The sequence below is a fragment of the Sorex fumeus genome, unplaced genomic scaffold (assembly GCF_029834395.1).
Source record: "Sorex fumeus unplaced genomic scaffold, SorFum_2.1 ptg000019l, whole genome shotgun sequence".
In the NCBI taxonomy this organism is placed as follows: Eukaryota; Metazoa; Chordata; class Mammalia; order Eulipotyphla; family Soricidae; genus Sorex; species Sorex fumeus.
Genome location: NW_026606076.1, coordinates 470,505 through 495,969, shown reverse-complemented (window position 1 = coordinate 495,969; position 25,465 = coordinate 470,505). Strand labels below are relative to the sequence as shown.

At 61.4% G+C, this 25,465-nt stretch overlaps 2 protein-coding genes across 2 annotated transcripts; one reads left to right on the top strand and one right to left on the bottom strand.

Annotated features, from left to right (window-relative positions):
- Positions 1-844: 844 nt before the first annotated feature.
- Positions 845-5,942, bottom strand: PRR36 (proline rich 36). The gene is made up of 6 exons (XM_056113241.1): positions 5,900-5,942; positions 5,717-5,813; positions 4,498-4,610; positions 3,686-4,386; positions 1,666-3,502; positions 845-1,481 (listed from the first exon to the last, which is right to left on the bottom strand). Exons 1-6 carry the CDS (start codon positions 5,940-5,942, stop codon positions 979-981), a joined length of 3,294 nt encoding a protein of 1,097 aa, XP_055969216.1. The 3' UTR covers positions 845-978.
- A 13,475-nt stretch (positions 5,943-19,417) lies between these two features.
- LRRC8E (leucine rich repeat containing 8 VRAC subunit E) lies at positions 19,418-25,414 on the top strand. Its single transcript, XM_056113170.1, has 3 exons — positions 19,418-19,555; positions 22,277-22,921; positions 23,807-25,414. The coding sequence occupies exons 1-3, from the start codon at positions 19,418-19,420 to the stop codon at positions 25,412-25,414; spliced, it is 2,391 nt and encodes a 796-aa protein (XP_055969145.1).
- Positions 25,415-25,465: the final 51 nt, after the last annotated feature.

Below are 25,465 nucleotides of genomic sequence, written 5' to 3'. Positions count from 1 at the left end.
AAACGCAAGACTCAAGCCAGAACACTATTGAGGGACTCCAGGGACAAGTCTCCTAGCTGGGGGAGCACAGGGGGGCGTCCCCCAGCCTCCACTTCCCTTCTTTACTGTGGCCCCAGCCCCCTGGTGGGGGGCCGTGGTCTCTGCCTAGTGACAAGTGACAATTGAGGGGGCTGGAGCGATAGCACAGCGGGTAGGGCGTTTGCCTTGCACGCAGCCGACCCGGGTTCGACTCCCAGCATCCCATAGGGTCCCCTGAGCACCGCCAGGGGTAATTCCTGAGTGCAGAGCCAGGAGTAACCCCTGTGCATCGCCGGGTGTGACCCAAAAAGAAAAAAGAGACAAGGAGGGAGCACCAGGCAAGGACTGGCTGGAGGGGATTGGGGAGGACATCAGTCAAACGGGGGACAAGGGAGATTCCTGGGAGACAGAAAGAGGAAGAGGATTCTTGGGTCTTCCGAGGACCTGAGATAAACCAGACTGGACCCCCCTTTACCAGACCCTCCAGAGTCAGAAGACCGACTTGGGGGCCATGTACAGCTCACATTCCCATCAGGATCAAGCCAGAGGGAAGCCGGGGTTCGGCATGAGGATGGAGACTCCCCTTCTTACTACTCACAGAGCTGCTTCATCGCCAGCCAGAGCCACAAGCCAACGCCTGCACATCTCATTGGTCTGGCCCCTGGCATCACCCCGGAATCCCATAGGAGTCCCCCAGTCCCCAAGAAAGACCTCAAAGGCGCGCTGGCCGAAGATTCCGGCTTTATTGCAAACTCGGGTCAGACAAAGCGTTGGCTATGTGGGGAGGGCAGCGAGGAGAGTGGGACGTTAAGTCTAGGTCGAAAGATCGGGGTCCTAGGGGACTAAGAACAATCCCCCCTCCCCTCCCCCAAGAGCACAACTCCAGGAGCAGTAAGGGGTGCGGGAGGCTAAGAGGCATAATGCCAGGGCGAGGGCTGGTGGACTGGATTAGCATCCGGCTCAGTGGAAGGTCTCCACCTCCACCACTGTCCAGTCCCCCTGCGGGGAGGCCACGTCGTCGGGGGAGAAGCTGGTGACCGAGGTGATGCTGGCGCGGGACTCATCCAGCGGAGACAGCAGTTCGGCCCAGCGGCCCAGCTCGGCGTCGCTGAGCGCGGTGCGGGCCCCCCCCGCCACGCCGCCCCCTCCCGCGCCGCCGGGGCCGCCCCCCGCCGCCCCCTCGGCCGCCGCCAGCATCAGCGTCCGGCTCAGCAGCTGCTGCACGACGCTGGCCTGCAGCGCGCCCAGCGGCAGCTCGCCCAGGCGCGCGGGCTTCGCGCCCCGCGACGCCGCGCCCGCGCCCACGCCCGTCGCCGCCTTGCCCGCGCCCGCGCAGGACCCGGACTCGGGGTCCAGCGTGTCCGGGGTGGCCGTGGCCGACTCGGGTCCTTCCGCCTCGTAGATGGTGCACAGGCCGTCGGCGGAGCCCGATCCGGCCGCAGGAGACCACGGCAGAGGCGCCCCTGCGGGGTGGAGAGCCCAGGCTGGAGGGAGGGTCGCGCGAGCCGGGAAGCCCCGCGCCCGCGCAGGACAGCGGCCCACGCTCGCACGCGCCCCGCCCACGCCGCTGTCCCGGGGTCGCGTCCCCGCCCCGGGTGGCTCTGGCGCTTCCCGAGCCTCGTGCCCCACCCCGCGCGCGCCACTCACCCGGGTTTCCCCGCAGGGCCAGCGGCGGCGCGGGACCTCGGCTCCAGGCGGCGGGGTGGCAGGCGGCGAGCTCGGCGTCGGCGGGCGGGGAGGCCGCGGTGCCACCCTCGGGCCCGCTGTCGTAGCCGCGCAGCTCCTCGGGCGTGCTGGTGGCGCTGCTGCTGTGGCCCGCCAGGTCCGGGCCGCTCAGCGTACTGGACGGGCTCCGGGAAGGCGGCGGCGGCACCGGGGCTAGCGCCAGGGTCAGCCGTGGGCCCGGGATCGGGGCATCGGGACCCGGGGTCGGGGGGCGGCGGGGGCCCTGCCGCGGGGGGGAGGTGGGTGGAGAAGGGGAGGACTGCAGAGGGGGCAGCACCAGCGAAGGGGGGGCCTGGGGCTGGGGCGTGGCCAGAGCGGGCGGGGGCGGGGGCTGGGGCGTGGCCAGGGGCGGGGTCTGTGGTTGGGGCGTGGCCAGAGAAGGAGGAGCCTGCGGCTGGGGCGTGGCCAGCGAGGGAGGGCTCTGCAGAGGGGGCAAGGCCAAAGGAGAGGAAGCCTGACGAGGGGGTGTGGTCACGGAGGGTGGGGACACAGCCAGAGAAGGAGGGGCCTGTGGAGGGGGCGTGGCCCTGGGAGAGGGCGGGGCCTGTGGAGGGGGCGTGGCCCTGGGAGAGGGCGGGGGCTGTGGAGGGGGCGTGGTCCTAGGAGAGGGAGGGGCCTGCAGCGTGGGTGAGCCTGGAGAAGGCACCAGCAAAGGGGATAAGGGCCGAGAAGGTGCAGGCTGTGGGAAGGAGGCCAAAAGAGGAGGGGACTGAAGAGGAGGCAAGACCAAAGGAGGCGGAGCCTGAGAAAGGGGCGTGGTCGTGGAAGGGGGCGGTGACACAGACAGAGCAGGCGGGGTCTGTAGGGGAGGTGTGGCCCTGGGAGAGGGCGGGGCCTGGAGAGGGGGTGTGGCCCTGGGAGAGGGTGGGGCCTGTAGAGGGGGTGTGGCCCTGGGAGAGGGTGGAGCCTGTAGAGGGGGTGTGGCCCTGGGAGAGGATGGTGTCTGTAGAGGGGGCGTGGCCCTGGGAGAGGGCGGAGCCTGTAGAGGGGGTGTGGCCCTGGGAGGGGTCGGGGCCTGCAAAGGGGACGTGGCCCTGGGAGAGGGCGGGGCCTGCAGAGGGGGCAAGGCCAGAGGAGGTGGAGTCTGTGGCAGGGGCGTGCTGGTAAGAGAGGGAGGCGCCTGCAGAGGGGGTGAGCCATTGGGAGAGCGAAGAGCTTGCAGCGGAGACCAGACCCGAGAAGGTGGAGCCTGTGTCGAGGGCAAGGCTAAGGGAGGTGAAGAGGGTGAAGCAGGAGGAGAAAGAGGGATCGGAAGAGGGGGCAAGCCCTGGGGAGTGGCGGGGACCTGCAGAGGGGGCGAGGCAGGAGGAGACGGCAGGGTCTGCAGAGGGGGCAAGTCCAGGGCCGGCGGGGCCTGGGGAGAGGGCGTGGCCAGCAGGAGGGGCGCGGCCACAGGAGGGGTAGGCTGCTTAGGGGCCAGGGGCAGCAGGGACGAAGAGGCCTGCTGCGGGCTCGTGGCCCGAGGCGACGGGATCTGAGGACGGGTCGTGGCCAGGAGCGAGGAAGGGGCGTGCAGCGACGGAGAAGCCAGGGGAGCCAGAGCGTCCGGAGACGGGCTCCGCGGAGGGTGTGCGGCCGGAGAGGGCGGAAGTGCGGCCAAAGGCGGGGCCAGCGAGGGGGGCGGAGTCAGGGAGGGAGGCGTGGCTTGAGGCGGGGGCGTGGACGCGGGAGAACCGAGGGTCTGGAGCGTGGCCAGGGGGGAAAGAGCTGGGAGGAGGGGTGTGGACAGGGCAGCCGCCGGGTTCAGCAGGATGGCTGCCTGAGAAAGGGGGGCTTGAAGAAGGGCCGAGGCTGGTGGCAGAGGGGCTGGCAGAGGAGGGGTGGCCAGTGGGGAGGGGAGAGGCGGAAGGGGGGACACAACCGGAGAGACTTGTGTGGGGGGCACACTCGGGGGGGAGGAGGAAGCTGATGGAGTGAGTAAAGAAGGGGAATTCGGGGAGGCCAGGGGCGAGGCAGAGCCCTCCAAGGAGGCGCCCAGGGGTGTGGGCGGAGCTGACAGAGGGGGCGTGGCCGGAGGAGAGGGGAGGGTCTGCAGGCCCGGAGGGACGGGTGGGGAGGGAGGAGCTAGTGGAAGGGGCGTGGCCAACGGAGCCGGCAGGGCCTGGGAAGGGGGCGTCGTGGGCGGCGAGGGTGGCAGCGCATCTGGCAGAGGAGTGGCCGTGACTTGGCGCGACTGTGGCAGCTGCGACTTGCGACCCGGTGGAGCGGGTGTGGCCAAGGGGGGAGCAAGGCCCTGGGCCGAGGGGGCTCCCTTCCTTGGGGGTGTGGCTTGCGGGGGGCGCATAGTGGGCAGCCCTTTGGACTTGGGCTGGGAGGGGTGGCCCAGAGCGCGGGGTGCACCCGCAGCGGAGGAGACCCCGGAGCGTGCAGGGGAGGACAGAGGGGTGGTGGTGCTGGAGCCCAGGGGGCGCGAGACTGGCCTCTGGAGACCCCCGCCGGCGCCTGGTCGCCTCTTGGTCGTGGGGCTCTGCTCAGCTCTGCTGCGCTCAGGGGCGACGCTCCCAGCTTTCCTGGGTGCTTCATTTGGGGGCTTGCTGGGCCGGGCACTCGGAGCGGTGCGAGGCAGACCCCCATCAGCACCTGCAGGCCGGGCCCGGCGAGAGAGGGCTGGGGAGGAAGCCCCTGGGGCGAGCCCAGAAGATTCTGGGGAGAAATCACAAGAAGGCGGGAGTCATTGGGCATTTCCGGACTGGTCTCCCACCTGTCCCAGAAATCTCAGGGTCCCAGAAATTTCGTTTATCCCAAATCACCTACCTCTCCGAGCTCCAGGACCCAGGGCACTGCGCCTGAGAACTTCTGGGGCTTTTCCTGGGTCCACAGGCTCTTCTGCCAGGGGACGAGGCCCCTTCTGTCCAAGAGACCCTAACCTGGAAACAAGAGGGGGTCACACTCAGGGCAGCACCCCAGCTGCACACAAGACCTCCAAATCCACATTTCCATTTGGGACCTGGTGCATCTCTAAACCCTCGGCAGATCAATAGTCTTTTGTGCTATTGCTGGAGCAATAGTACAGCTGGAAGGGAGCTTGCAGGCATGTGACCAAGCCAGGTTCAATCACGACACCCCCTAGGGTTCCCGGAGTGATCCCTGAGCACAGAACCAAGAGTAAGCCCTGGGCAGTTAGGTGTGACCCCAAAGCAATAACCAAAAATAGTCTAGTTGGCCCCCAGTCATCTGCAGAATGCCCCAATTCTGGGATAAAATTGAATGGCAGAGCTGCCCAGACTAGTAATACAGCAGATAGGGTGCTTGTTTGGGGCATGACCGACCCCAGTTCGATCCCTGGTACCCCATAGTCCTCCCGAGCCACACTGGGAGTGATCCTTGAACCCAGAGCCAGGAGTAAGCCCTGAACACTACTGGGAATGACTCAGAAAAATAAATAAATCGAAATAGGGTCAGGGACTGGACTGGAGAGGAGAAAGAGTCTTTGCATATGGAAGACCTCAATTTAATCTTCAGCACCCACTGACTCCCCACCCTCCCAATCCCCACCTCCACACCCAAAAAGTCTCAGGGCTGGAGTCATAGTACATGGGTAAGGAATGACTTGGCAGGTTCAATCCCTGGCATCCCATATAGTCCCCCTGAGCCGGCCAGGAAAGATGCCTGGCAGAGCCAGGAGTTACCCCTGAGCATCCCTGGGTGTGGCTCCACCCCCCAAAAAATTTTTTTTAAAAAATATAAAATAAAATTTAAAAAAGACCTAAAAGGTAAGAAGAGGAGCTGGAGCAATAGCACAGCGGGTAGGGCGTTTGCCTTGCACGCAGCTGACCCAGGTTCGATTCCCAGCATCCCATAGGGTCCCCCGAGCACCGCCAGGAGTCATTCCTGAGTGAAGAGCCAGGAGTAACCCCTGTGCATCTCCGGGTGTGACCCAAAAAGCAAATTTAATAAATAAATAAATTAAAAATAAAATGTAGGAAGAGACATTCACCCTTGGTGGGGGGAGATTGGGAAGGGGACGTGTTACCTGGTGGGCCCACTGGCGCGTGCCCCACCGGTGGCTAAGCCCGGGCCAGAAGTCTTCGCAGGAGTCTGTTCTCTGCCAGCTGCAGGGGCTCTGGAGGCTGGGGGGGAAGGAGGGAGAAGCCAGTTTCACTGGGTATGCCAGGTGAAAGGGGGGAAGAAGACTCGGTGAGAAGTGGCTGCCTACCTGGGCTCCGCGGGCCGGCCCCGGTGCTCCGCGGCGATCCCATCCCCCGGGGGACAGCCTCGGCAGCAGTGGCCGGGCCCCGGGTCCCCGGCGCACGCTGGGCCAGAGGCCCCCGACCCGCGGCCCCTGCGGCTCCCAGAACTCGGAGCGCAGCACTGGTGACTGGGGGGAGGGGCCGAGGAGACCCCGGGGGTCTGGGGGTCGGAAGCCCGGGGGGACGGGAGGCGGGGGTCCGCGTGGCAGCCCCCACTTTGGTCTTGTTCCTCTTGTCCATCTCGTACCTGAATGGATACACAGACCCCCCCCCCCCGATCAGGACTGGCCCACCCCCGACCCTCCCCACCCCCTCGCCGCCCCTTCCCCAGCTTCGCCACCTCCGGGCGCCCCGATCGCCCAGCTCCGCGTCCGTCCCACCCCATCCTCCTTTATCCACTCGGCACCCACACCCAACGCCCACCCACACCCCCAGCGCCCTCCCCCAGGCCCGGCTCCCCCTCCTCCTCCTCCACCTCGGCTCCCCTGCTGGACCCCAGACCCGCGCCCCTGCCAGCCCCCCCGGCCCTCCCAAGCCACAGCCCGCGGCGGGTGGGGGTCGTGGGGCGCGCGACAGCGGGGAGGGGTCCCTCTCGGGGCCTCCCGGGGGATGCTGGCACCTGCCAGGGACCCGGAGCGGCCCCGGCTGCCCGCGCACCGGCTCCGGGAGACAAAGAGCCGCGGCCGGGGCCCGTCCCCTCCCCCACCGGGGGTCCCGGGTGGGCTCCGGCGCCCCGCCACCTGCTCTCTCACCTCGGGCTCCGGGGCCGAGCGGGCTGGCCTGGGCTGGGGCGCGGCGGGGCGCGGGGGCCGGGCGAGCCGAGCGGGATGCGGGCGGCCGCGCCGAGAGATCCGGGCGCCCCGCCCCTCGGCGGCGGGCGGGCGGGCGGGCGGGGAGCGGGGGGCGCGCGCGCGTGATCGGGACCCCGGGAGGCGGCGAGCGGGAGCGCGCGAGGGGCCGACGCGCGCCTCTCCGGGAGGGGCGGGCTGGAGGGGGCGCTGGGGGCCGCCTCCCGCCCGGCGATCTCGCGCACCCGCGCGGAGGGGCGCCGGGGTCCCGGAGGGGGTCCCGGATCGGCCCTTCCCTCGATGCTCCCAGGTTACGCACACCTGCACCGGCCGGCTCTGCAAACACCTGGCGGCCCAGGCCGGCCTGCACGCGGATAGGCTGCAGCCCGGCAACCGGGAGGCGGGACAACGGCCGATCGACCAATCCCACCGCTCGGCGTCCAGATTCCCGGTCCGCTCCTTAGCGACGGCGGAGGCCTGTCCCCTACCCCACCCCCCACGCCACCCCCAAGTCCCAGGAGCCTCGGTCTCTCTTCTCTCTCTTCTCTCTCTTTTTTTTTTTTGCTTTTTGGATCACACCTGGCGATGCACAGGGGTTCCTCCTGGCTCTGCACTCAGGAGTTACTCCTGGCGGTGCTCAGGGGACCATATGGGATGTTGGGAATCGAACCCGGGTCGGCCGCGTGCAAGGCAAATGCCCTACCCGTTGTGCTATCTCTCCAGCCCCAAGAATTTATTTATTTTTTTAATTTTCATTTTTTTGGCTTTTTGGGTCTCACCCGGCGATATACAGGGGTTACTCCTGGCTCATGCACTCAGGAATTACTCCTGGCGGTGCTCAGGGGACCATATGGGATGCTGGGAATCGAACCCGGGTCGGCCGCGTGCAAGGCAAACGCCTACCCACTATGCTATCTTTCTTCTCTTAAGGCTTTCCCCGGACCCCAGGAAAGTAGGAAAGTCCCTAACGTAATTGAGGAGGGGCGGGGATGGAGCGGGGAGGGTGTGACTGCTTTGAATTCCAGAATCGCAGTCCAGGTTTAGGGGAACAGAGAAAGGGAAAGAGATCTTTAGGGCACACAGGAAGGAGGCATGGCCAAGCCAGGCTTGGGGGAGACCAAATGTCTGGGATCTATGCGAATTTAAAACTTAGGTCTAGGGGCGGGCGCAATAGTACAGCGGGGAGGGCGTTTGCCTTGCATGCAGCCGACCCGGGTTCGATCCTCGGCATTTCATATGGTTCCCCCAAGCACCGCCAGGAGCGATTCCTGAGTGCAGGACCAGGAGTCATCCTGAGCATCCCCGGTTGTGACACAAATAGAATAAAAACACTTTAAATAGGGGCTGGAGAGATGGCACAGCGGGTAGGGCGTTTGCCTTGCATGCGGCCGACCCGGGTTCGATTCCCAGCACCCCATAGGGTCCCCTGAGCACAGCCAGGAGTAACTCCTGAGTGCAGAGCCAGGAGGAACCCCTGTGCATAGCCAGGTGTGACCCAAAAAGCAAAAAAACAAAAACAAAAACAAAAACAAAAAAAACACTTTAAATAAAAGTATGTCTAGGGGCCCGAGTGATAGTACAGCTGGGAGGGTGTTGCCTTGCATGTGGCTGACCCGGGTTCCATCCCTGCCATTCCCATATGGTGCCCTGAGCACCGCCCGGGGAGGAGGGAAGAAGGGTGAGTAGGATAGGGTTGCAGTTGGAATAGATGAGAGAGTTCTGTTTATGGGATCCATCCCACATCTCCCTCTTGCAAAGCATATGTTCCAGCCCTTTGAGTCATTTCCCTAGTCAGAGAGAAAGTTCTAGAACAGGAGGGTGGGAGGGTGAGGGTGTGGGTGGCACAACCCGTGAATGTGTTTCAGGCCCCTGGGAAGTGTTTAGAAATGGTGCGTTTGAAACACTATGTTTACTCATTACCACAATTATTTTAAAATAACATAAACGTACAATTATATTCAAAATTATCTGCTGTCCTCTCTCTCCAGCTCTTGTCTTGCACGTGCTGGCCCTGGTTTGGTCTCCAAAATTTTGAATCCCACCAGGAGTGATCCCTGAGTACAGAGCCGGGAGTAAGCCCTGAGCATCTTGGGAATGACCCTCAGATGAAAAGAATTCAAAAATAAAAGAACATGGGGCTGGAGCAATAGCACAGCGGTAAGGGCGTTTGCCTTGCACCCGGCCGACCCGGGTTCTATTCCCAGCATCCCATATGGTCCCCTGAGCACCGCCAGGGGTGATTCCTGAGTGCAGAGCCAGGAGTGACCCCTGTGCATTGCTGGGTGTGACCCAAAAAGCAAAAAAAATAAAAAAATAAAAGAACAGGCTTTGTAAGTGTATCTCATGGTGACTCAATAAAAAGAGAATGTGGTGAGGAAAGAACGGGGGTTGCTAGGGAGTTGCAGAGCGATAATACAGCTGGGAGGGCACTTGCCTTGCACACAGCCTACCTGGGTTCAATCCCCGGCACTCCATGGGATCCCCCAAGCCCCCAAGTGATTCCCTGAGCACACAGCCAGGAATAAGCCCTGAGCACCGCCAGGTATGGCCCCCAAACCGAAAACTAAAATAATTTTTAAAATAAAGGGGCTTGGGGCTGGAGAGATAGCACAGCGGGGAAGGCGTTTGCCTTGCACGCAGCCGACCCGGGTTTGATTCCCAGCATCCCACATCGTCCCCTGAGCACCGCCAGGAGTAATTCCTGAGTGCAGAGCCAGGAGTAACCCCTGTGCATCGCTAGGTGTGACCCAAAAAGCAAAAAAAATACGAGTAAAGTAAAACAAAATAAGGGGGCTGGAGCGATAGCACAGTGGGTAGGGCATTTGCCTTGCACGCGGCTGACCCGGGTTCAATTCCCAGCATCCTATATGGTCCCCTGAGCACCGCCAAGATTTATTTATTTATTTATTTATTTATTGCTTTTGGGGTCACACCTGACGATGCACAGGGGTTCCACCTGGCTCTGCACTCAGGAATTACTCCTGGCGGTGCTCAGGGGACCATATGGGATGCTGGGAATCGAACCCGGGTCGGCCGCGTGCAAGGCAAACGCCCTACCCGCTGTGCTATCGCTCCAGCCCCAACCAGGAGTAATTTCTGAGTGCAGGAGTAAACCCTGTGCATTGCCGGTTGTGACCCAAAACGCAAAAATATAAATAAATAAAATAATTAAAAATAAATAATTAAAAGGATGGGCCAAAGAGGATTAAAGTGCTTGCAGTCAAGCCTGGTTCAGTCCCTACCAGTGCCGGGTACCCTTAACACTGCCAGGAATAATCCTAGAGCACCCCCAAGTGTGGCCACCCTCATCCCCCAAAGGCTGGGTGTTATTCATGTGAAAAAAAACTAACCCTCCAACACTATTGGTGGGAATGAAGAGAGGTCTGGGGCCAAACCTTTTATTATTTTTAATTTTTTGGGGGGGGGTCACACCTGGCTTTACACAGGAGTTACTTCTGGCTCATGCACTCAGGAATTACTCCTGGCAGTGCTCAGGGGACCATATGGGTTGCTGGGAATCGAACCCGGGTTGGCTGAGTGCAAGGCAAACGCCCTACCTGCTGTGGTATCCCTCCAGCCCCGGGGCCAAACCTTTTAGCACAGCAAGGAGGGCGTTCACCTTGCATGCGGCAGACCAGGGTTTGATTCCCACATCCCATCGGATTCCCTGAACTCAGAGCCAGGAGTCAGCCTTGAGCACCAACAAATATGGCCCAAGAACAAAGAAAGAATGCAAGACCGGAATAGCAAGACAGAAAAGAGGTCACCTCTATCTTCATTTTTATTATTATTATCATTTAGGAAACATGGTTATAATATTGTGACCATTTAGAGTTCCAACGTTCCTTCTTGTTTTTTTCTTTTGTTTTGGGGTCACATAGGCCTGAGCTCAGGGTTCACTCCTGGCTCTGTGCCCAGGGGCTTGCTGGGACCCCATGTGGTCCCCGAGATAGAACCCAGGCCCATTTGCCTGCTGGGCAAATACCCAGTCTCCAGCTCACTGGTTCTGAGATGTTGGAAGTGACTTCATGGTCACCACCACCAATGGACAGAAGGTGACATTTCCGGAGAGGTCTACAAAATATATCACTGTGTCACCAAGAAAAGCCATTCCACCCCAAGTCTCCTTGGGATGGTGCTTTTTTTTTTTCTTTTTGGGGTCACATCCGGCAATGCACAGGGGTTACTCCTGGCTCATGCACTCAGCACTCAGTGCTCAGAGAACCAGATGGGATGCTGGGAATCAAACCCTGGTCAGCCGCGTGCAAGGCAAACGCCCTACCCACTATGCTATCGCTCCAGCCCCAGGGCATGGTGCTTTAAGAACTCCCCTGAGCACTCAGTGCCTGCACATATGCAGGGAAAGTCAGAAGGAAGGGGTTGTGGCAAGAGTACCCGGGTTTGATCCCCAACACAACATCGGGTGCCCCAAGCCCAGCCAGGAGTAACCCAGGAGCACAGCTGAGTGGCCCCCAAGCAAACTAGAAACTGGGAAACAGACCAAAGAGATAGCACAGCAGGTAGGGCGTTTGCCTTGCACGTGTCAGATCTGGTTCGATTCCTGGTACCGCCAGGGGAGATCCCTGAGCCCAGAGCCAGGAGGCAGCCCTGAGCACTGCCAGGCGTGGCGCCCAAAGCAAACCAAATGAAAAACCTGGAAACAGCTCGGCTGGGAGAGGTAGAGAGGACAAAGAGAGGAGAAACCAGAAATGGAGAAAGTTCCAGAATGAGTTCCCTCTGGGATGGTCCTTGTCCTTTGGGCCCTCTGGGCCCATCAATTCTTGTAAACCGATACCATCTCCTGGCCTGTTGCCTTTCCCTGGGCTGGCCTGCCTCCGGGGGACAGAGGCTCGGAGAACAGGGAGATTCCCTTATCGAGAAAGATTGGGACTTCAGGGCCTGCAGAGTCAGCTGAAGTGGCTCAAACTCGGGCTTTGCATGCAGGAGTTCCTCCTCCCGCATAATCTCAGGGACTGCCTGATCTCTGCCAAGCTTCAACCTCTTTCGGTACAAAGTGTTTTTTGTTTTTTGGTTTTATTTATTTATTTATTTTTGCTTTTTGGGTCACACCTGGCGATGCACAGGGGTTACTCCTGGCTCTGCACTCAGGAGTCACTCCTGGTGGTGCTCAGGGGACCATCTGGGATGCTGGGAATCGAACCCGGGTCGGCCGCGTGCAAGGCAAATGCCCTACCCACTGTGCTATCTTCCAGCCCCTGGTACAAAGTGTTTTTACTTGTCTTCAGACTTGGGGTTCGGCGGTAAGTGGCTGCTATTGGTGGCTGGTCCAGGGGGTCTTGTAAGAGAAACCACCTTAGGGGCTGGAGAGATAGCACAGCGGGGAGGACTTTTGCCTTGCACGCAGCCGACCCGGGTTCGATTCCCAGCATCCCATAGGGTCCCCTGAGCACTGCCAGGAGTAATTCCTGAGTGCAGAGCCAGGTGGAACCCCTGTGCATTGCCGGGTGTGACCCAAAAAGGAAAAAAAAAACAAAAAAGAGAAACCACCTTAGCCCTGGCCCCTTCCCTGTGGCCCCTAGGAATTGTCCACCCAGAAGATCAAGGTTCAGACACTGGGGCCCGAGCAAACTTAAAGGGCACATGCTTGCAATCAAGGACCCAAAGGAATTTTTTTTTTTAAGATTTTTGGACCACACCCAGAGGGGCTCAGGGCTGACTCCTGGCTCTGCGCTCAGGAATTATACCTGGTGGGCTCTGGGGACCCTATCAGGTGCCGGGAATTGAGCCTGGCTCGGCCACATGCTAGGCTAGAGCCCTCTCCACTGTATTATCAGCAGGTGTGGTCCCAAATCAAACAACACCTGCTTCAAGCCCGGAGGGATGGATTAGGAGATTAGCTCCTCTGTCCTAGCCCTGACCTGTCCCCCTGGTGCCTGTCCCAGACTCAGGAGACTGAGGCGGGGTGGGGCCTGGAGGGGTTCTAGTCCATTTTTTTTTTCCAGAGGAGCTAGACTCCAAGCCTGAGCCCCAAGGGCCAGAGGGGTTGTACAGTGGTTAAAGCATTTGCGTGGCCGGAAGCTGACCCCACCTGGGTTCGACCCCCCAACACCGCAGAAGGTTCCCCTGAACCCCACCAGGACTGATCCCCAAGCACAGAGCCGGGAGTCAGCCCTGAGCACAACTGGGTGTGGTTTGCAAAACTCAAAACCCAAAGGAAACCGAGATTAGACAGCCCGGAAGGCAAGTGTCTCACACTCAGCTGACCCTGGCTGGATCCCGGCCACTGGCCACTTCGCAGGGTCCCCTGACACCCACCCACCAGGACGGACTCCGCAGGAGTCAGCCCTGAGCATCCTTCCACGGTGCAAAGCCCACCCTGCCCAAATAAGGGCCAGCCTTGAGGTTGGTAGGTGAGAGCAGTGGGCAGACACCTGCTGGGTAGTGGCCAAAGGAGGCAGCGGGGTCACCCCTTCCCCAGAACGCAGGTGTCACACACACACGCGCGCGCGCGCGCGCGCACACACGCGCGCCAGGTGACCACCTCTTGGGAGCACGTTCCCCGAGGGGAGGGGGTGCTGGCCCCCCTTGATCCCCCTTTTCCCCACCCAGGAGCTAAACTCTCAGCCTCCCCGGCGCCCCCGGTCCACCTCGGACCCAGCCGCACCAGCGGAGCTCGCCCCGTCCACGCCGATCGGGGCCGGAGCCCGGGCGCGGGGCGCGGGGGGCGTCCCCGGGCGCGCCGAGGGGGCGGCGCTGGGCGGGCGCGGGCGGGGCGGGCGCGGCGGGGCGGCTCCCGGGTCCGGTCCGGCCCGCCCGCCCTGACTCACCCACGGCCGCCCCAGCTCTGCGGGAGTCCCCGGCCGCCGGCTCCCAGGGACCCAGGACTTGGGCCCAGTGTCCCGTCGGGAGCAGCGCGTGAGTGGCCCCGCTGGGCTGGGGGGCAGGGGCGGGGCGGGCCGGGGCGGGGATCTGGCGGGGGGCGCAGCGCTCGGGTTCTGGGGGGCCCTGGTGGGCGGGGCAGGAGTCCGGGGTGGGGGCGGTGGCAGCCAGACTTGGCCCAAGGCGCCTGTCGGGCAATTGCAGGGCTGGCCCGGCCCCGTCTTGGCCCGGGACCCTGGCGTGCCGGTCTAAAAAAGTTGGGGATCCCCCAGGAGGTAAGGGGGCGTGGGAGGGGGCGCTCACTCCTTCCCACCTCCTCCCCGGCTGGAGACGAACTTCCTCAGGTTGTCCGTCCATGTGTCCATGTCCTTGGCGTGGTCACCAGGAGCACTGCCTCCCCCCTAACCTACCCCCCCAGGGGTTCCTGTACCTCAAGAGGCCCCCAGTTCCGCACCCTCTCCCCCCCCAAAAAAAAATAAGTCTGGGCAGGACAGCTTGGAAAAGTACTGGGTGGATGGGCATGTGTGAGAGATTTGCTGAGTGTGCCAGAGACCCTAGGTTCCGTCCCTCACTAAAGCTCAGGGGTGGCCAGATTGGGAGTCGGGCTTTCTTGGTTGTGTGTTTCTTTGGGGGGGGGGTCAGTCTGGTAGTACTCAGGCTTGGGGTACCCTCTGCCGAGCCTGGGATCGAACCTCAGGTGGGCCACACGCAAGGCAAATAAGAGCCTTCCCCACATCAGGGTCTCTCGGGTCCTCAGAGTGCCCCTTATTTGGGGGGGTCCCTGGACCCCTCTCTCGCACCCCAGTGCTCCCTTGTATGAAACAAAAATCCCACTTTGCTACGAAGACCTCAAGATACAGGTTACTGCAGGGGCTGGGGCGGGGGAGGGGCGGAGAGCGCAGGTGTGTGTGTGTGTGTGTTTGTGTGTGCAGGGACAAGGAGCCCTCAAAGAGCAGGAACTTAGACTGAGCAAGTGGGGACCCTGGTTTCATCTCTGGGACCATGTGAGTCCACAGGGCATAGCACCCCCCAAATCAAAACAACATACAGGGTCCACAGTGATAGGACAGCGGGAAGGATGCTTGCTGGCACGTGGCTGAACCAGGTTCGATCCCCGGCATCCCATAGGCTCCCCTGAGCCCTGTCAGGAGTAAGCCCTGGGCATTGCTGGGTTGGACCCCCCAGTTTTTTAAAGGATCAAATTTATGGAATAGGGGGCCAGAGCGATAACACAGCGGGTAGGGCGTTTGCCTTCCACACGGCCGACCCAGGTTCAAGCCCCGGCGTCCCACATGGTCCCCTGAGCACCGCCAGGAGTAATTCCTGAGTGCAGAGCCAGGAGGAACCCCTGAGCATTGCTGGGTGTGACCCAAAAATAAAAAAAAATTATGGGATAGAATGGGATATATATATATATATAATAAAATGGGTGTGTCAGCATTTAGATGTAAAAGTCAGTTGAGCCCCCAATAATATGTGTAATACTTGGAGTTAGGAATCCTTCGTCCATTCCCCCTGAAAAAGGAGGTTCCCCCACCCCGGTCTCCTCATCCAGTAGGACTCAATTTGGGACACTGGAAATATTTGCTCAGCCTGATTTTTTTTTTCGGGGGGGGGGTACCTCCTCTGAGAACTCTTTTCCCTGAACCCTCCCACGGCCCTGTTCAGACACACTGTGTTTGTGGGGGGGCAGCCTGTGTCTGCTGGAACTTTAATGGCCAGTTCCGGATGACGGGGTTTGAGTCATGGAGACAGATAATGATACCCCCCCCCCCCGCGGCTCTTCCCCCCCCCCCCACCCGTCTGCCTCTGACTGTGTGTTCGCATCCACCTTGCTCCCTGGGAACCACGCCGCCCTTCACAGGGACCCGGCCGTGTCGCGTCTGCCTTCAGATCTGGGGTGACGAGTGGCAGAGCTGACAGATGTGACCTGGGTGCCGTGAGTGTGTGGCCCCAGAGTGCAGCCATCCATCCTCAGGCATCTGTATATCCTTCCTCTTGTAGAGGGGGCACTCACTGATGGTCAGGCTGGCAGGGTCAGGACCAAGGCAAGGGGAACAATTGGTGGTTGGCGGGTTCTGGAGTCCCATGAGTTCAGGCTGTCCCCACCCCCACCCCAGTCCCCCACCATGCATCCTTTACAGTTTCTTTTATTTGGGGGGAGGGTGGGGGTGTTACATCCCGTGGTGCTCAGGGTTTACTCCTGGGTCTGCGTGCAGGAATCGCTCCTTCTGGGGCTCAGGCAATCCTCTGGGGTACCAGGAATCGAACCCTGGTCTGCCATGTGCAAGGCAAACTCCTTACTCTCTGCCCTATTTTTCTGACCCTCCACGGTTTTCTTTTGCTGTGGACAAGATACAGCTAGCGGGGTGGGGTGACAATACAATGGGCAGGGTGTTTGCCTGGCAATGGGGTGACCCTCCTACGGTCCCCGGCATCCCGTAGGATCCACTGAGTCTGCCACGAGTGATTCCTGGGTGCAGAGCCAGGAGACACCCCTGAGCAACACCAGGTGTGGCCCTGAAACCAACACCCAAAAGAAAAAACTAGCCACTGGGGTGCTCTTGAGTTATCATGGGCATTTTTCTTGGGACACCCCATGGGTATTTTTCTTGGGACACCCAGCAGGGCTCAGGGGCCCTTCCCAGTGCTGATGTCGGTGGGGACAGAGAGGTGGTGGCCACTCCCGGTGCTGGTGGGTCTCTCCTAGAGGGGTCCGGATGGAGCAGAGCCTGGCATGGAGCTGGGGTCCCCATCAGCAAAGCCCTACATCAGTGCTCTGAGCCCTCTGCCCGGGCCGGTCCTAGGCCACGGCGATTGGACACCCTGGTGAATGACACTGTCCACGAGTGACGTCAGTCAGTGGGCGTTCCCCTGGGGATAAGGTGTCAGCGGTAGTGGGAGGGACCCTCTGCCCTCCCCAGTTACCCCCGTATGTCTCCCTGGTTCTGGGTGACTCAGGGCCTGAGTCAGGGGGCCCAGGAGTCTGGGCGTGGGCAGGCTTGTGACCGCCCCTGGCGGGCCCATCCCTGGTATTGAGGTGGGATGGGATTAAGGGGTGGGTTGGGCACCATCCTGTCCTTGGATCCTGTCCTTCCCAAGTGGGCGAGGCCTTGCCCTGAATCCCCGCCCACCGCAGCCCCGCCCCCCTGGTTCAAGGCTGGAGTTGGGCGAGAGATGGACTGAGGTGTGGCTCGGGGTTGGGGGACAGGGCCCTTCCCAGGAGACGGATGTGAAGTGAGAGATCCATCTAGATGCTGTTACCTCGGGGGCCACATCCAGTGCTACTCAGATCTTACTCAGGCTTGGTGCTTGGAGAGGCGGATCACTCCTGGGGGTGCTGGTGGACCAGATGCAGTGCCTGAAATGGAACTTGGGGCTCCCATGAACAAAGCATGTGCTCTGGGGCCGAAGCAATGGGACTATGAGGAGGGCGCTTACCCTGCACACAGCTAACCTGGTTCAATCCCCGGCAACCCATATAGTCCCTTGAGCCCCAACTAGGTGAACTCCCTGAGCTGCCTGGATTCTCCCCCAAAAAAACGAACAAACAAGGAAACCCCAAAACGTGTCCAGCCCATTGAGTTATCTCTTGAACCCTCGCCTCTCTCTGTATCTGAGGGGAGGAGGGTTTGGACGGCACACAGTGGTGCTCAGGGGTCACCCAGGCAGGCTCAAGGGACTGTATGTGGTTCTGGGGATCGAACCGGGGTCAGCTGTGTGCAAGCCACGCTCTTCACCTTCATAATCTTTCTCCACCTATGTGTGTGTGTGTGTGTGTGTGCGTATAAAACCAGGCCTCTGCTGGCTTTGTGTGTATGTGTGTATGTGTATAATGTGCACACACACACACACATACACACACGTGTGTGTGGAGACCACCCCCAATTATGCTCAGGCTTAGTTCTGGCTCTTAGACTGTGCTTGAGGGACCTTTGTGTTAAGGCAAGTGGCCTACCCGCTGTACAATTTCTTTGGCTGAAATATACATATATATATATATATATATATACACACACACACACACACATATATGTGTATGTGTGTTTTTTTTTTTTTTTGCTTTTTGGGTCACACCTGGCAATGCACAGGGGTTCCTCCTGGCTCTGCACTCAGGAATTATCCCTGGCGGTGCTCAGGGGACTATATGGGATGCTGGGAATCGAACCAGGGTCGGCCGCATGCAAGGCAGATGCCCTACCCGCTGTGCTATTGCTCCAGCCCCCTGTGTGAGTGTGTGTGTTTTATAAAAAAAATATTGTTTGCTATGCCTGGTGGTGCTCAGGGGCTATTCACAGCTCAGTGCTCGGGATGGAACCCAGCCTCCTGCACGTGGTCCATGCCCCAGCCATCAAGCTATCTCCCTGCCACTCCACTGCAGGGGGCCCCTTTTCCTGCCCAGCCTGTGCCCTGAATCTTCAAGATCCCTGTGGGGGGCAAACAGGGCATTGGTTGGGGGATCCTGGCTCCAGGATAGGGTAGTTGGTGTCGGAGTCCTATAGGATTTGTGTCCCTCCCCGCCCCAGATGTTTTTTTTTTTAATATTTAAAAGAGGCCAGAGAGGGGCTGGAGCAATAGCACAGCGGGTAGGGCGTTTGCCTTGCACGCTGCCGACCTGGGTTCGATTCCCAGCATCCCATATGGTCCCCTGAGCACCGCCAGGGGTGATTCCTGAGTGCAGAGCCAGGAGTAACCCCTGTGCATCGCCGGGTGTGACCCAAAAAGCAAAAAGAAAAAAAATGGGGGGGGCCAGAGATATAGTACAGCATTTGCCTCGCATGTGGCCAACCTGGGTTCGATCCCCGGTATGTCATTAGGGCCCCCGAAGCCCCGCCAGGAGTGATCCCCGAGTGCAGAGCCAGGAGTAAGTCCTGAGCATCGCCAGTTGTGGCCCAAAACAGAAAAACAGACAAACAAACAAACAAAAAAGTGTGCCCTCCCTTTGCTCCAGCAACCCCGGGGAGAGGGGGAGCGGGGGGAGGCCCCAGCCCAGTTCCACCTCTGCCCCCATGTGACACGCGTGGGGCATGGCTGTCTGTCTGGCTCGGGGACTAATGATACCTTGGTGCAAAATGAAAGCCAGGGACAGACGGAGTGGGCCAGTTGCCCGGGAGTCCGGCTGCCAGGCCTGGCCCTGTCAGTCGTAGGTGTCACGCTGGCTGGCTCCCAGAGTCATGCCCACATCCGGAACCTCTGCCTCCAGCCATCCTGGCACCACCACCCTGCCCGCCCCTCCTGGTGTGGAGGGGGGCGCTGGCATCCACCCGGGAGCCGGGGACTGGGCCCCTCCACAAACCCAGGTGTTCAGTGTTCCGGGCTGCCCCCCTCTGGGGCTCACCCCAACAACCCCCCCCAAAGGAATGACCAGCTTTGCCAATCCCTGCCCTTGGGGCCCCGTAACCAGAACCAGGCCCCAGCCGGCTTTTCCGGTTGGAGGTGGTGCCCAGTGTGTCCCTGTAGGGGGCAGGAGGGGGTGGCCCACGCCCCGGAAGTCCCGAGCTTCGGCCTGAATCCTGGAGCTGAAGGGCCCGACCCAGGGGTGTCTGGATCTGGGCAGAGGGGCCGGGCCCGTCCGGGCTCGGCGCCACGGGTGGGCTGGACATGGCAGGATTCCGGCAGGAGGCCACAGCCCGGGCCCTGAGCTCGGCCACTCCTGGGTGCTGAAGAGAACCGCAGGCCAGGGGTGGCCAAGGGCTGAGCACTCGGCTCGGGGAAGGAAGGAGGTGAGGCTGGGGGCGCGGGGGCGGCGGGGGACAGCGGGGCTCAGAGGCCACGGGGACCCACGCAGCCCGGGGGTCCTTTCCAGACCCACCACCCCACGCCTTCCTTCTCCCTCTCCTCTTCCCCATTCGCAGGATGATTCCCGTGGCCGAGTTTAAGCAGTTCACGGAGCAGCAACCTGCCTTCAAGGTGCTGAAACCCTGGTGGGATGTGCTGGCAGAATACCTCACTGTGGCCATGCTCATGATTGGGGTCTTCGGCTGCACCCTGCAGGTAAGGGGCGGGGCTTGGGGAGGCGCTGCCCAATCCAGGCGGGGCTTTAGGGAGGCGGTGCCTGTCGGGGCGGGGTCTGGTGGGGCGGGGCTTGGTGGGACAATGCCCAATCCAGGCAGGTTTGATGGGCGGGGCTTGGGAGGTGGGGCCTGTTCAGGGCGGGGCTTGGTGGGGCAATGCCCAATCCAGGCAGGGTTTGATGGGCGGGGCTTGGGAGGTGGGGCCTGTTCGGGGCGGGGCTTGGTGGGCAATGCCCAATCCAGGCAGGTTTGATGGGCGGGGCTTGGGAGGCGGGGCCTGTTTGGGGCGGGGCTTGGTGGGGCAATGTCCAATCCAGGCAGGGTTTGATGGGGCGGGGCTTTGGGGAGGCGGAGCCTGTTCAGGGCGGGGCTTGGTGGGGCAATGCCCAATCCAGGCAGGGTTTGATGGGGGCGGGGCTTTGGGGAGGCGGAGCCTGTTAAGGGCGGGGCTTGGTGGGGCAATGCCCAATCCAGGCAGGGTTTGATGGGCAGGGCTTGGGGAGGCGGGCCTGTTTGAAGGGGGGGTGTCTGGTGGTGCGGGACTTGATGGGGTGATGCACAAGCCAGGCGGGGTATGATGGGGCGGGGCTTTAGGGAGGCGGTGCCTGTCGGGGCTGGGTCTGGTGGGGCGGGGCTTCGGGGGCGGGGTCTGGTGGGGCGGGGCTTGATGGGGATGCCCAATCCAGGCGGGGTATGATGGGGCGGGGCTTGGGGAGGCGGGGTTTGGTGGAGCGGGGCTTGGTGGGGCAATGCCCAAACCAGGCAGGGTTTGATGGGCGGGGCTTGGGAGGCGGGGCCTGTTTGGGGCGGGGCTTGGTGGCTCAATGCCCAATCCAGGCAGGGTCTGATGGGCGGGGCTTGAGGAGGCGGGCCTGTTCGAAGCGGGGGTCTGGTGGTGCGGGGCTTGATGGGGTGATGCACAAGCCAGGCGGGGTATGATGGGGCGGGGCTTTGGGGAGGCGGAGCCTGTTAGGGGCAGGGCTTGGTGGGGCAATGCCCATTCCAGGCAGGGTCTGATTGGGGCTTGAGGAGGCGAGGCCTGTTTGGGGCGGGGCTTGGTGGGGAAATGCTCAATCCAGGCAGGGTTTGATGGGGCGGGGCTTTGGGGAGGCGGAGCCTGTTCGGGGGCGGGGCTTGGTGGGGCAATGCCCAATCCAGGCAGGGTTTGATGGGGCGGGGCTTTGGGGAGGCGGAGCCTGTTCGGGGGCGGGGCTTGGTGGGGCAATGCCCAATCCAGGTAGGGTTTGATGGGCGGGGCTTGGGGAGGCGGGCCTGTTCGAAGCGCGGGGTCTGGTGAGGCGGGGCTTGGTGGGGGATGCCCAATCCAGGCAGGGTGTGATGGGGCGGGGCTTTGGGGAGGCGGAGCCTGTTCAGGGCGGGGCCTGGTGGGGCAATGCCCAATCCAGGCAGGGTTTGATGGGCGGGGCTTGGGGAGGCGGGTTCTGGTCGAGGGGTGTTGTGGGCGGGGCTGGGTTTTGTGGGGCGGTGCCCAACCTAGGCAGGGTCTGATGGGGCAGGGCTTGATCGGGAGCGGGGCTTGGGGAGGCTGGGTCATCAGGGCAGAGCCTGGTCAGGGTGGGCCGGGAGTCCAGAAATGACTGCAGGACACTCCCACCCAGACCCATTCTGACACTTTCCCATTCCTGCCAGCACCTCCAGTGGCACCTCTGGGATGGGCAGCCCTTTCTTTTCTTTTTTGGTTTTGGGTCACACCCACTAATGTTTAGGGCTTCCTCCAGGCTCTGCACTCAGAAAGGACTCCTGAAGTTGTTCGGGAGACCCTATAGGATGCTGGGGACTCCAACTCGGATCAGCCACAGGCAGGGCTTAGGAAAAGCCTATGGGGTCCCAGGGATTATGGAAGCAAGAGTCAGCCAGTAGGCGTGCAAGGCAAGCCTAACCCCCACCCACTGTGCTATCTCTTTGGTCCCTGCCCTTTCTTTTGTGATACCGGGGGTTTTGATTGCTTTTGTGTGGGGCCCACACCCAGGGTGCTGAGGGTAGGGAAAATACAGTGTTTGGAATTCTGCAGGGTGCCTCCCACTTACTTGCAAAGCATTTGCTTAACTTTATTGTATTCTGTCTGCCTCTGGTCCTAGTACTGGGTTTTCTCCTCCCAGTATCTAGAAAAAACCTGGCAGCATCCAAACCTAAGCTGTCACAAAGTACTATCAGACTAAGAGTCTGAAATTCCAACCAGCTTTCGGAAAGAAAGGTCCCTTCCGCCTTTCACCCGCTTCTCTCCTGCCTCTGTCCATCCCTACAACAACTCTCAGGGCCAGCAAAGCTCTTTCACCCTCATTTTTGGTTTTTTGTTTGTTTTGTTTTTTCTTTTTGGGTCACACCTGGCGATGCACAGGGGTTCCTCCTGGTTCTGCACTCAGGAGTTACTCCTGGCGGTGCTCAGGGGACGATCTGGGATGCTGGGAATCGAACCCGGGTCGGCCGCGTGCAAGGCAAACGCCCTACCCGCTGTGCTATCTCTCCAGCCCCACCCTCATTTTGGGGTTTGTCTCGGGGCCACCCCCAGCGGTGCTCTGGGCTTCCTCGTGGCTCTGCACGCAGGGATCACTCCTGGCGGGGCTCAGGGGACCCTGTGGGATGCTGGGGCTCGAACCCAGGTTGGCCACACAGGGAGGGCCAGCGCCAGCTCTCTCGTTCGCTCTCTTTGATCCTCTCCCCTCACCCCACACCCCTTCAGGTGACCCAGGACAAGATCATCTGTCTGCCTAGTCACGAGTCTCGGGAGAATCAGTCGGAAGCCCCGTGCCAGCAGCTGCTCCCGAGGGGGGTCACAGAGCAGGGGGACGGCCTGCGGGAGGTCAGCGGCCTCAAAAACAACCTGGACCTGCAACAGTATAGTTTCATCAACCAGCTGTGCTACGAGACGGCTCTGCACTGGTACGCCAAGTACTTCCCCTACCTGGTGGTCATCCACACGCTTATCTTCATGGTGTGCACCAGTTTCTGGTTCAAGTTCCCGGGTACCAGCTCCAAGATCGAGCACTTCATCTCCATCCTGGGCAAGTGTTTTGACTCGCCCTGGACCACACGGGCCCTGTCTGAGGTCTCTGGGGAGAATAACAAAGGCCCTGTGGTCGGCCGGGCGGCAGCAGCGGCAGCGGTGGTCACTGTGACCGGGCCAGGGAAGGCGGCTGAGGGTGAGAAGGAGAAAGTGCTGGCCGAGCCCGAGAAGGTGGTGACTGAGCCGCCGGTGGTCACCCTGCTGGACAAGAAGGAGGGTGAACAGGCCAAGGCCCTGTTTGAGAAGGTCAAGAAGTTCCGTGTCCATGTAGAAGAAGGGGACATCCTGTATACTATGTACATCCGGCAGACAGTGCTTAAGGTTAGTACTTTTTTTTTTTTTTTTGCTTTTTGTGTCACACCCAGCAATGCACAGGGGTTCCTACTGGCTCTGCACTCAGGAGTTATTCCTGGCGGTACTCTGGGGACTATATGGGATGCTGGGAATCGAACCAGGGTCAGCTGCGTGCAAGGCAAACGCCCTCCCCGCTGTGCTATAGCTCCAGCCCCACTTGGTGATGCTCAGGGCTTACTCCTGACTCTGTGCTGAGGAATTACTCCTGGCGAGCTCAGGGGGCCATATGGGATGCCAGGAATCAAATCTGGGTCAGCCATGTGCAAGGCAAGCGCCCTCCCCTCTGTGCTATGGCTCCGGCCACTCTTTCTTTTGATTTTGGGGGCCACATCTGTGGTACTCGGGGCTTCTTCCTGGTTCTGAGCTCATGGATAACTCCGGACAGTGCTTTGGGGACGCTATGGGGTTCCGGAGATCAAACCTATGTTGGCCACGTGCAAGGCAAGCACCTTATCTGTTGTACCATGGCCCTGGCCCAGTTTGCAAGTTATTTGGGGTGCACATGGGGAGTTGAGGGGTTGGGGTCACACCCGAGGTGCTCCAGGCCTACTCCTGGCTCAGAGCTCAGGGATCACTCCTGACAGTGGTCCGGGGTCCCTATCCAGTGCCAGGGATCAAACCAGGATCAGGGACCAGAGAGAGAGAGAGAGTCTAGTGGGTAGGTTGTCTTCTCTGCATGCAACAGATTCAATCCCCCAAGATCACACAGGGTCCTCGGAGACCCACTAGGAACGATCCCTGAGCAAAGAGCCCGGAGTCAGCCCTGAGCCCCGTTTGGTGTGGGCCCCACGACAGAAACCAGGCTCAGCTGTGAGCAAGGCCAGCGCCTTACCGCCGTCCTGCCTCCCCCAGGTTTGCAAGTTCTTGGCCATCCTGGTCTACAACGTGGTCTACGTGGAGAAGATCAGCTTCCTGGTGTCGTGCCGGGTGGAGACGTCCGAGGTGACGGGCTACGCCAGCTTCTGCTGCAACCACACCAAGGCCCACCTCTTCTCCAAGCTGGCCTTCTGCTACATCTCCTTCGTGTGCGTCTACGGGCTCACGTGCCTCTACACCCTCTATTGGCTCTTCCACCGACCTCTCAAGGAGTACTCCTTCCGCTCGGTGCGCGAGGAGACGGGCATGGGCGACATCCCCGACGTCAAGAACGACTTCGCCTTCATGCTCCACCTCATCGACCAGTACGACTCGCTCTACTCCAAGCGCTTTGCCGTCTTCCTCTCCGAGGTCAGTGAGAGCCGCCTCAAACAGCTCAACCTCAACCACGAGTGGACGCCCGAGAAGCTGCGACAGAAACTGCAGCGCAACGCGCGGGGCCGGCAGGAGCTGGCACTGTGCATGCTGCCGGGCCTGCCGGACACTGTGTTCGAGCTGGGCAGCGAGGTGGAGGCGCTGCGGCTGGAAGCCGTGGGCGACATCACCTTCCCCCCTGGCCTCTCCCAACTGGTCCAGCTCCAGGAACTCAGTTTGCTGCACTCGCCCGCCCGGCTGCCCTTCTCCTCGCAGATCTTCCTGCGGGACCGCCTCAAGGTCATCCGGGTCAAGTGCGAGGAACTCCGGGAGGTGCCCCTCTGGGTGTTCGGTCTGCGGGGGCTGGAGGAGTTGCACCTGGAGGGGCTCTTCCCCCCGGAACTGGCGCGCGCCGCCAACTTGGAGAGCCTGCGGGAGCTGAAACAGCTCAAGGTGCTGTCTCTCCGGAGCAACGCGGGCAAGGTGCCGGCCAGCGTGACCGATGTGGCCGGCCACCTGCAGCGGCTCAGCCTGCACAACGACGGGGCGCGCCTGGTGGCCCTCAACAGCCTCAAGAAGCTGGCGGCGCTGCGCGAGCTGGAGCTGGTGGCCTGTGGCCTGGAGCGCATCCCCCACGCCGTCTTCAGCCTGGGCGCGCTGCAGGAGCTGGACCTCCAGGACAACCACCTGCGCTCCATCGAGGAGATCCTCAGCTTCCAGCACTGTCGCAAGCTCGTGACGCTCCGGCTGTGGCACAACCAGATCGCCTACGTCCCCGAGCACGTGCGCAAGCTGCGGGGCCTGGAGCAGCTGTACCTGAGCCACAACAAGCTGGAGACGCTTCCCAGCCAGCTGGGCATGTGCTCGGGCCTCCGCCTGCTGGACGTGGCGCACAACGGGCTGCGGGCGCTGCCCCCCGAGCTGGGCCTGCTCCAGAACCTGCAGCACCTGGCGCTCTCCTACAACGCCCTGGAGACGCTGCCCGAGGAGCTCTTCAGCTGTCGCAAGCTGCGGACTCTGCTGCTGGGTTACAACCATCTGAGCCAGCTCTCGCCCCAGGTCGGGGCCCTCCGGGCTCTCAGCCGCCTGGAGCTCAAGGGCAACCGCCTGGAAGGGCTGCCCGAGGAACTCGGCAGCTGCGGGGGGCTCAAGAGAGCCGGGCTCCTGGTGGAGGACGCCCTGTACGATGCTCTGCCCGCCGAGGTGCGGGACCGGATGGAGGAGGAGTGAGGGGGCGGGGCGTGGGGTGGGCGGGGCTTCCAGCCGGCCCCGCCCCCTCCA